Source organism: Amphimedon queenslandica, unplaced genomic scaffold, assembly GCF_000090795.2.
Source record: "Amphimedon queenslandica unplaced genomic scaffold, v1.1 AMPQUscaffold_13301, whole genome shotgun sequence".
Taxonomy (NCBI): Eukaryota; Metazoa; Porifera; class Demospongiae; order Haplosclerida; family Niphatidae; genus Amphimedon; species Amphimedon queenslandica.
In genome coordinates this window covers 98,924-110,169 of record NW_003546463.1, presented here as the reverse complement: position 1 = coordinate 110,169, position 11,246 = coordinate 98,924, and the positions used below count along the sequence as shown (strand labels likewise).

The window sequence follows — 11,246 nt, the reverse complement described above, 5'->3', positions numbered from 1 at the left end:
TTGTGTATATCCAGTAACACGAAACAGCTGTAGTTTATCTGGTTTGTACTACAGTGTGCACGGTGGGTGTATGATAGGCACCGTTGTCTAACTACCAGAATTGGCAGTTAGATGTAGTGTTGTGCTAGTTCCAACGGAACTAGAACTAAATCTATTTTAGTACACCTATTTTTTTCCTAGTTCTAGTTCCAAGAACTAGAACTAGAACTGAACTACATTGATACAAAGAACCAAAACTAGAACTAAAACTAGAATTTGACAAATTAAAGCACTGGAACTAAAACTAGAACTAAAGATTTAGCTATTAAGGACTTGAAACTAAAACTAAAACTAAAATGTGCACTTTTAAATCACTAGAACTAAAACTAGAACTAAAACGCTACCCTTTTAATAACTGAAACTAAAACTAGAACTGAAATGGAGCCCTTTTAATAACTAAAACTAAAACTAGAACTAAAATGGTACCACTTTGAATAACTAAAACTAAAACTAGAACTAAAATGCTACCCTTTTAAGTTATTAAAATTAAATTTCATTAAAAAATTATAAAAATCACCTAGAAATGGTGTATTAGTAGGACTAAAACTAGAACTATAATGCCAGAATCAGAATTTGGCATGGAACTAAAATTAAAACTAAAACTAAAACGGAAGTACTAGTAGAACTAAAACTAGAACTGAAACTAGAAATGAAGTACTGGTAAAACTAAAACTAGAACTAAAACTAGAAATGGAGTACTGGTAGAACTAAAACTAGAACTAAAACTAGAAATGGAGTACTGGTAAAACTAAAACTAAAACTAAAACTAGAAATGGAGTACTGGTAGAACTAAAACTAGAACTAAAACTAGAAATGGAGTACTGGTAAAACTAAAACTAAAACTAAAACTAGAAATGGAGTACTGGTAGAACTAAAACTAGAACTAAAACTAGAAATGGAGTACTGGTAGAACTAAAACTAGAACTAAAACTAGAAATGGAGTACTGGTAAAACTAAAACTAGAACTAAAAGTAGAAATGGAGTAGTTGGTAGAACTAAAACTAGAACTAAAACAGAAAATAGAGTACTGCACAACACTAGTTAGATGATGGCTTCTAACTGCCATGCTATGGTCTACACTACCGTATAGCGGGTTTCTTCCGTTCGGTCAAACTTTCATTCTTTTCGTTCTCCAAGCTCCAAAAACGAAAATTAAACCCACAAAATTTGCTGTGGGAGAGCTCAATCAACACTAACACATGCACACGTGGGTGTTATGGGTGGGGTTGTTGGGTGTGGCTTAATTCTTGCAGATCAGAAGGACGAAAATAAAACCCACGAAATTGGATTTCCTCCTAGAAAACGAAAGTTTGGCCGAACGAAAGAAACCTGCTATACGGTATATAAACTCGTGGCGGTGCCTTTGATACACCCACACACTGTAGTACAAATGTTTGTACGTGTACACATCATACAGTAGTTTTACTTACTGTTTCTTATCTGATATATTCTAGTTGGACTGTTATGTCTTATACCATCATCATCGAAGCTGACATTACCCTGTGAAATGATAAAGAATAGCATTACTAGTAATGATTCTTCTTGCATAAAGTTTGGGAGTTAACTATTCTTACATGTACATTATGACTACATTATGGCTCATAGTACTAACTGTATAAGCATTAGATATTATGTACTCTTGGTGGTATATGTGTTTACCATTTCATTATTGGCTCGTGTACAATATAATACCGTATATTCGCTTAACTTTGAGGGTACGATTTCTGCCGTTTTTGCGGATTTTCCGTATCTGCAAAAGTTAATTCTGTTAAATTATTCGTATCACCCTATAACATGTGTAGTTTAAAATAAGAACCACAAAAGTCAATTTGCGAAAAAAGACTTTGTGGCCTGATTTGCAAAAGTTTATTGCTTCAAAATTTTGTGGCTATATGGTACTCAATGCAATACAATAAACTGCATTGCATGATTGTGTCAATGTGTGCATACGATACATGTACATAGTCTTAACTGTTAATCCTTCAAAACTGGTTCTCCCTAGCTCATATCTTATAAGGCAAGAGGTAGTTGATATTGTATTGTCCCATTGATCCAATGGGGTCAGTGTACCACTACACTCAGGAACTGGGTCTTGTCCTCCCGCTATTCTTCTTGCTGTTCTATCAAGAGCCAGTGCTAGTGTCCATGTAGCATCATATGACATGTGTGCCACGTAGGTTGATTCGAGGTAGGCATGAGATGGATATGACACATTATCGGCAAGTCTTGCATCATATAGTTCATAAAACTCGCTGTATGACTAATGAAGAGAAGAAGAGAGAGGGAGAAGTCAAAATTTTATGTAGAGTACATTAGAGTGTAAAGCCTGGTTCACAATATGACGCTAGGCCAACGTACCATCAATTTTAAATCAAAAGTGTGGACAATTTGACCTTTTGACGCATGCTTTCCGCTGGAATCAATCCAGATTCGATTCCAGCGTCAACCTAACATCAGGACTAGCATGATATTGTGAACCAGCCTTCAATCCAATCATGTGGCATTGTTTTGTGGTATCGCCATGAACTTACAACAAATACATGTAGATGTAAGTGTTACACCGTATACGCCATATATTTCACGGGTATAAAATTTTGCCATTTTTGTATTCACGAATATAATTTTTTTGCAATTTAATATAAATACCACACCTTCTATCCAATCAGCACGCTATTTTGCAGATTTTAATTTCACAAATTTTTCCAAAAAAACAATATTGCGAAATTTAATCCTTGCAAAATATATGGCATAAGCAATATATTATCACAAGTGGACAGAGAGAGCAGGTAAACATCAGGTTTAAATGTTACATCTTAAACCACTAATTATCATGACAATTAAACCCTAAAAAATTATGGCCTCACTTAAAGAAATTGATATTATACATAGTTAGGGGTTTATGGTTTAGAAAATAGTCATAGAAGAAAAAGAGACAAAAGGCAAACAATGCAGAAAAGAGACAACGAGGGAAAAACAGAAAAAGATAAAGTAAAGATAGAGAGAAAAGCCTTGGGTGGGTAAGGGAGAGACTTATCAAAATACTATACATTCTACAACTAATTAATCATATTAAAACCATTCCCCTAGTTCCTAATTATCCGCATCATTGAGTGTACATGGTAAACAATTAGTAAAACAAGTACCAGGTCATATAGTAATTATGTTAATAATAACAGTAATATAGTAATTAATAACAGGCCAACTTACAAGGTTTCCAATGGCAGTTTTTGTCACATTAGTATTAATAGGATACTGCTGTACAGCCAGTGCTCCATTCAGGACAGAGTAAAGTTGTTCATTTGTACAAGTCACTGTGGTGTTTTTAGATCGTAAATTCCACCAAGCATTACTGTACCACCCATACAGTATCCAGCCATATTTTGTCCTATCAGTATATCCTCTTTTATACGCCTAAAGAATCAATTTTTAGAAACAAGTATTATTCATAAAATATGGTCATTAAAATCTGTTGCGTGGCTGCCTAGTGAGCATATTTGACTAAGGCATGTACTGTAGTTGCTCGATTAAACGCCCAGGCGTTTATTTCTTATCAGGAAAAAAATGAGGTAAAAAAAAGAACAAAAAAGCCTCTAATGGATTCAAAACCACGACCTTCTAGCATTCCAAACTGTACTTCAACAGTTAGGCTATCTGGCACAATCTAAATCCTGAGGCACATATACTGGGTAAAATATGCGTATCTATAGTTAGAAAATATTTGTCATGGGTGTTTATTTAAGCAGGGCGTTTATTTGAGTAAATACGGTACATGTACTTGCATAAAATGAGAGAAAATGAAAACAAATGCCACATGTCAGTGGATTAAATAACTCTAAATCCCATGACAATAAATCACAAATAATAAAAAATAGCAGTGTTTCCTCTTTCCTGGTACATACCACATTGAGTAAAAATCATGTGGCAATACTAACAAAAACATGTACCTACATGCATACTGTGTTCAATTATAATACTCCTCTTTGAATTATAGACAAATATTAACATAGCAATTACATAATTACTATCTACTATTCTTAATTTCCTTCTTCATAGGAAAAAGGTACATAACATCACAGCATGATATCACTGCAGTGCCACTAATTATTATTAACATTATTACTATCATTAGTATTTAATATACTACATTGTATGTTATTCATAGTATTATTTTTGTAATCAAAACAATAACTTTGGGGACAGAGTTTTGTTTACCCGACATGTTTTTTGTTATACTTAGCCTACAGTGATATCAAACTGATTGGTGTTAAGGCAAAATACATGTGCACAAACAAGACTAGTTTATTTTAGGACACATAGCCAACTAGATGCTCATTTTTAAGTGGCAAAAAGTCTACATAACTTAAAAATAAAAGCTTATTGAGTCATTAATAAGGTTGTAATAACAGGGAATCAGTAGAAATGATATTCTTAGAAATGATATAATTGATCATAACGAATGAAAACTGTTAGTTTATTATTGTCATTTAAAATAACTGGCCAACAACAAATATTTGGACTCTTATCAAAATTGCATTGTCCCAGTAAACAACTACAGTCGCTCAGCCAATAAATAAAATTATGACTAGGGTTAATCCACTCTACATAGCTTAGTTCTTTCATACTTTTTCTTTCCTTTCCCCTATCTCTCAGAATCTACACATCTACATATGTACAAGTCTTTACTTCTTACCTCACATATGACTTGTCTTGCTTTTGGCTCCCACATATTTAAGAAAAAAATCCTCTCATTTTCAGGCTAAATAAAACAAGAAAAGAATAACTGCCATTTTACTGCACTAGATACATACATACATGTATATGCACGTGTATAACAGCTAAAATGCGAAGGAAAAAATGGACTTACAAACAAATTAGGAATATCAGCAGGATTGTCATCAGACTCAAAATCAATCCTTGTAGCATTAACAGATTTTGTAGTGAGCAATTCGAAGAGTGTCTCCTCAGTCTAATGCACAGAGGGCCCAGTATGAAGGTATATTAGTAACAATTAATATATGTGGCAATTAAGTAATTTAAGCATGCATACATGTAGTTGGAGTAATGTTATGATGTGTGGTGACATGATGCCCCTGTGTGCATGAAAACATACACTACATGATCGTGTAGTAAAAGGTGCATGTAAACACTAAACACACAAGCATACTTCAGTGAAAAGGGTCACTTTCTCTGTAATAATGACAACTCGACTCCATCCATAAAATGTCATGATTGACGCTATCCCTGGAATGTAGTTATTTTCTGATGCATAGATTTGGAAATAATTCTTGAAACGATCGCGATCCCTTAGATGGACGGAAGAAGAGGCAAATGAAATCTGAAAAAGATTTATTATTGTAGTTATAATTATAATAATATTTATCATTGTTATCATTATTATTATTATTAGAAGACATAACAAGACTTAGAAAAGAAAGAGAGAGAGAGAATGAGAGAGAGGAAATTAGGAAAAGGGGGAGAAACCCATATAAAAAATGGAAACAAAGAAAGAAAAACAAAAAGTAAAAACACAAATACAAAAGAGAGATGGGAGATATTATTATTATTATTATTATTATTATCATTATTATTATTATCATCACTATCATTATTATTATTATTATTGGGACCACAATGAACAAAAAGAAAATAAATAGCTTTATCATTCATCAGTAGAGGCAACTCATACAATACAATAAAATACAGAGCACAATAAGTTTTAAGGTCAGACTTCTTCACAAAGAGATGGAATAACACTACATGTTTTTCTAGAAAGCAAAAGCCAAACACTGTGAGGACTGTAAAAATAATTATCAAAAGAGGCAATGATATCACAAAACAGATGTGAAAGAATTGAATAATGAATAAATTAAAAGAAAAAAGTATACCATAGTTACAAAATCTCAAAGCTGTTTTTTGGAAAATACACTGTGCTATAGTGCATGATCTTTTGCCCAATTTCTGGGCAACTTTTAAATATTGTTAAAAATTTAATTTTGATTGGAATTGGCTCTAATTTTCTACACAACATAAGTATATGTATATGTATCAGAAAAAATAATAACAATAAAACTAGCCATTTTTGGCAACATTTGGTACTTATAGTAAGAACTTTGGCCCAATTTTTTGGCAACTTTATAATAAAATCTGAGCTTGAATTGCTCAATAAGATAGCGATTGGTATTAATGCTGATCCTTCACAATTAATGACCGCATACTGTAAACATTTCCTTCATTAACACAAACAACAAATTAAAGCTTTTATTAGTCAACACAATAGATATTTATCATAATAATACAGAGACACCAATGTGCATAGGACAACATCACAATAAACAATGAATATTATAATCTAACAAAGACTACATAAAATTTAGAGTACAATTACAAAGTAGCTTCTTTTTTTCTCTCAGCTCTCAGCTTACACACAACAAAAATCTGCTTGAACTACATGTACATGTATGAACAAGTGGCACAAATATGAAGTATTTAAAATTATTTTAGTATAACTAAGTTATCAATTATAACAAACATTGTGGGAAGTTATGCACACAGTTACGTGTATATACTGACATGAGACAGGCCCCAAAACGGTCCAATTTCAGCAACGGGATCTGTAGCAACTGAACAACCTGATCCAATTACAGCAAGGAAATTTGAGCATGGAGCAATTCGTTGGGAGAGAAACGCAGAAAGTGATGGTGTTCTGAGGCACTGTAAAGAAACAAGTAGGGGTGGACAATAAAAAGAGAGAAAGAAGATCAAATAAATTATTACAGTAGTCAGTAGATCTAATTGAAAAGAGGAGGGGCAAGCCAACTTATAGTCAAGCCATGATATAAGGTATAACGAGGCACATGCTAAGTGCTGTAAACTGATGAGAGCAATTAATTTGTTTACTAGCACTAGAATTAGCATCTATGAATAGCACCCAATTAGATAATATTAGCAGTTCATCATTTTTGACTCGTCAAATAAATAATTTAGGGTACCTGTGAATCGGCTGCATTAGAGTAGCTCAGTGTAAAGTTAGGAAGGATTGAAGAGTTGCTATTGATCCTCTCTAGAGCTATATCGACTCCAAGCAAACTGCTAAAAGAGTTGAAAGAGCTTCCGTTACTCGCCATGAAGAGAAACCGGAGCTCATCAGGCTGATGACTGCAGTTGGGCTGAGCACTGCTCGTAATAATAAAGGCCAATAGAAATAGGAGACAAGAATTCATTGTGAGTTCACTTAGTTGGTCCACACTCAGGCACACAGTTCTTTTGCACCAATGCTAGTCTGCACTCTATAAATGTCTAACTGTCTACACTGTACCGCCCCATTGGCATTGTCTGGTGATTTTCATGAGTGGGCGTGTGGCTCGAAAATGGCTGAACACAAGCAAAGATCTCTCAAAGTTTTCTTATCTTCTGCTCCTATTCTCTCTGAGCTACTGGAGCACATTGATGTTGGTACTAAGTGGTACTTCTTGGGTACACTGCTACACGTTGATGATAAGAGATTGGATGGTATTGAGCAGCTACAAGGACATGATGATACAAGCAAGACATTAAAGATGTTTCAACACTGGCTGTCCACTACTCCTACTGCTAGTAGGAGACAAGTTCTGGGAGCATTGAGAAAGAGAGTCATTAGTGAGCATACAGTTGCTGATAAATATGAAAAGTATTTAAAGGAGCTTCATGACACTACTTGTAAGTACAGTATGTCTATGATAAACACTGCCTCTTCTCCCTCTCGCTCCAAGTCAAGTTACCATAAGGCGCCTTTTTTAGAGCTATAGATTTCACAGATTTTTATTTTGCAGATTTAATTTTTGCAAATTTATGCTGTCTGCCATTTTTTACAATATTAATTTGATTTTCGCCATAGATATCTATGTTTTCGTGGAAGTAATTTTCACGAATCTTTAAAAAATCGTGAAATCGACAAAATTTACGGCCCTCGAAAAAAGTGCCTTATGGTATGTACTCCTTTAAGTATCTCAATATGATGCATTTCTTTTTGTGTGTATGTGTGCATTGCAGCTGAAAGTTAGCACTATACACTGATCAAAACTTCAAAAGATAAAAAAATTCAAATTTTTGTCAGTCAGAAATTTTGTAAAAATCTTAATTTCTTTTAAAAATTAATTATTATTAATAAAATTTTTGTAATTTCTCATAAATCCACATACTACCCATGTAAAACAATATTTGTTGGTTGAAAATTTTTGTTAAAAACAAAAATGCTTTACAAATTTGACAAAATTTCTGACAGACCAAAATTTGGAGCTATACTGTCTGACATTTTGATGAATTCTACCATTTGTTTCTACAACACTTCCAGTCACAACAAAAACACAAGAAAAGCAATGCATCATATTGAGAACTTGCCTTAATATGTTTGTAATAATTGATTGTTAAATCATTCAATTGTTTCTTTAGATACACCACCACCTACTGAAGCAGTTTCTATTCTTGAAAGAAATATTCAATCACTGAATGAAGCTCTTGTCTCTCCTGTACAAGTGTCTCAACTGCTATACTGTAAGAGATGTATAAGTGAAGCTACTCTGGATGAAATGGAGAGGATAGATCAGAGGAGGTCACTGGATGACAAGAAGACCATTCTATTGACTGCCATACAAGAAACAGTGACTAGTGACTACAGGAAACTTAAAGATATTGCTACAGTCCTGTCTGATGTTGAAGAAACAAGAGATATAGGCAGAGAAATGATGGCTGAATTTGAATATGGTAAGGCACTGAAAGCTGTGATGCTATTAACAGTTTGAATATAATAGAAGATAAAATTCCTCAAGAGGGTGTTAGTGTAGTAGCACAACCACAGGAGGTAGTAGGTGGTAATGAAGGTCGTGCTAGTGATATATTGAGGAATAATTACAGTGCTCTTTCTCAGTCAATTACTGCACCAGTTTGTATGGCAAGGTTGCTTCATGAAGAGGTTATATCTGATGAGGCTGTGTCTTGTGTCATGTCTACCAGAGGTTCTGTGTCTGACAGTAGAGCAGTTCTCCTCAAAGCTGTACGAGATGCTGTTCACTCTAATTACAAACACCTGGAGTTGTTTGTTACTATATTGAGGAAGTTCTCAGAGACTGCTCATATTGGTGATACTATTTTTGAAGAATACAGTATGTTAAATTGATTATTCAAGTCATATTTTGTTGATATTTTAGAACATAATTTCCTTACTGATGATGATGATGTTGAAGAGATGGAGACTTACTTAACTGAAAGTATTAATATTTGATTACAAATTGGCAATATTTAATTTATTATTATACTTTTAGGAGGAAATTCTAGTCTCTCACAATATCCGTCAACTTCAAGTGACTCAGAAAGTAAGAACCATTTTGAGTTAATTAATATTCATTTTATTTATTAAAGCTGAAGACTTTGCAATTTGTGGTCATAAAATACCATTTCCTCGAACTATGAGAAAAGAATTTAAAGAAATGCGAACAAAGTTTGGATCAACTTTTTATAATGTACGACTTCTTTTCTCAGAAAAAAATCCTAAATCATCTGGCAAGCACAAGAAAAAGGCTTTAGATGTCAATGAAATGAAAATGCTGCTTTCTGACATATTTCCTGATCTCCAGTCTGAGCTTTCTCATAAAAAAACAATTGATGATGTTCTAGATGTGGTGAAGAGAAAATGTAGCATTGTTGATGTTCATCCACTTGAAGTATTAGCTGTTCATTTTAAAGTAAAAGAGGCTGAAAACATCATCAAAGAACATAAAGAAGCTGCTAAAAATTTTTGCAAGTCAGTATCTGTGAGTCTTTCCAATAATGAAACATTGCAAGCAATTCCTACACGATATTTATTATCTGAAACCATAACCTTTGTTCTGAACTGGGATCCTGACAGAACCACCTTGCAAGATATCAATGATGTGCTTTTGGAGTTAGAGCTTCTTCACAAATATTGCATAAAAGTAGTTGGAGTTAGTCCTGGTCAATCAGTTGTAGTAACTTGCTACTGTCCTGCTGAATACACTGGCTCACTGATAATGGCTGTCCTTGATAAGATAGAGATACTGCAGGAGAGAGGATTGAAGGAGTTTATAATAGGCAACTGTACTATATGGAATAGTAGTCAGGTTAGTTTTGCCTAACAAATTTAATTTATTCCTTAATTTTGATAGGTAGTGGGTGAAAACACAGGGCCTGAGGTGAAGGATTTGCTAGTACAGATTTATGAATTGAAAGCTGCTTTAGAAGAAAAAAATACAAGGATAATAGGTAAGATGTATTTGTGTCTGATTTTTGATTTAATATGCATGTATGCATGATAGCTACTGAAAAGGAGTTAGAAACAATTAAGGAACTTTCAGAAAACAGATTAAAAGAAATAGAAACATTAATGATAGATTTTAAAGAAAGTCGTTGCATTAATGGTATGATATTCATTCTATCATGATTATTCTAGTATCAATTATTGTTATAGTTCAAAATGAACAAGTGATCAATGAACTGAAGGAGAAAATGTCAACACTAAGAGAGAAAATTGTAGTCAAGGAAAATATATTAAATCAATTGTTGAAAGGTAATTATTATCTTTGATATTGACAGAATGTAATACATGTATATTTGGTTTCAAATGCATGTATCCTCAAATCAGTGGAGGCCCGGGAAAGGGTAAAAATATGAGCATAGAAACTGCATTTTTTGCCCAATAATTTTTAAAATGATGCATTTTGCACGGCCTATTCTGATTTTGGGGCCCTATATAGCTGGGGGTCCTGGGAATTTTTCTCCTTTGCCCCCCTCTCAGTGGGCCTGTGTATCCTCCCCTTCTTTCACTTATCTCCAAATCTTTCCCAATTTTTCCTTAAAGGGCAACCGACACGAAAAATTGGGTTGTGATTAAAAATCAAAAATATTTTCATTATGGTGTAAAATGACTTGCAAAAATACTTTTGGTGCAAAATAATTGCTCTTTCCTAGAGAAAAACTGCTTTAAAAATGCATAATTTACTTCCTCATTTCTGCATCCTGTATTTAGCAAATGTGGGTGTGGTCACGCGTGACATCACAAGAGGGAAGATGGTTGTTTGCTCCATTGGTTTATACACAACTTCATGTTAGAATTCTAGAGTTTTGACAATTTTAATGCAGAAATGCAAGCTGCAGTGTTATAAAAGATGCAAAGGAGAATGATTCAGCTAATTTATTTTCAAAATAGAGAAAAAACC

General features: G+C 33.6%; 2 protein-coding genes across 2 annotated transcripts in view; one reads left to right on the top strand and one right to left on the bottom strand.

Moving 5' to 3' along the window:
- Positions 1 to 5,266, bottom strand: part of LOC109583512 (uncharacterized) — a 9,387-nt gene extending 4,121 nt beyond the window's left edge. The window contains exons 1-5 of the mRNA XM_019998901.1: positions 5,204 to 5,266; positions 4,904 to 5,005; positions 4,730 to 4,795; positions 3,247 to 3,450; positions 2,001 to 2,299 (exon numbers count right to left, since the gene is read on the bottom strand). Of these exons, the coding sequence (XP_019854460.1) occupies positions 2,001 to 2,299; positions 3,247 to 3,450; positions 4,730 to 4,795; positions 4,904 to 5,005; positions 5,204 to 5,266 (734 nt within the window). The remainder of the gene's footprint in view (positions 1 to 2,000; positions 2,300 to 3,246; positions 3,451 to 4,729; positions 4,796 to 4,903; positions 5,006 to 5,203) is intronic.
- A 2,063-nt stretch (positions 5,267 to 7,329) lies between these two features.
- The window catches only part of LOC105313460 (putative leucine-rich repeat-containing protein DDB_G0290503), a 5,650-nt gene continuing 1,733 nt past the window's right edge, over positions 7,330 to 11,246 (top strand). Inside the window, exons 1-9 of the mRNA XM_011406910.2 lie at positions 7,330 to 7,734; positions 8,467 to 8,778; positions 8,826 to 9,176; positions 9,222 to 9,281; positions 9,336 to 9,386; positions 9,433 to 10,151; positions 10,197 to 10,293; positions 10,347 to 10,448; positions 10,499 to 10,597. Coding sequence (XP_011405212.2) covers positions 7,332 to 7,734; positions 8,467 to 8,778; positions 8,826 to 9,176; positions 9,222 to 9,281; positions 9,336 to 9,386; positions 9,433 to 10,151; positions 10,197 to 10,293; positions 10,347 to 10,448; positions 10,499 to 10,597 — 2,194 coding nt within the window. The 5' untranslated portion in view covers positions 7,330 to 7,331. The remainder of the gene's footprint in view (positions 7,735 to 8,466; positions 8,779 to 8,825; positions 9,177 to 9,221; positions 9,282 to 9,335; positions 9,387 to 9,432; positions 10,152 to 10,196; positions 10,294 to 10,346; positions 10,449 to 10,498; positions 10,598 to 11,246) is intronic.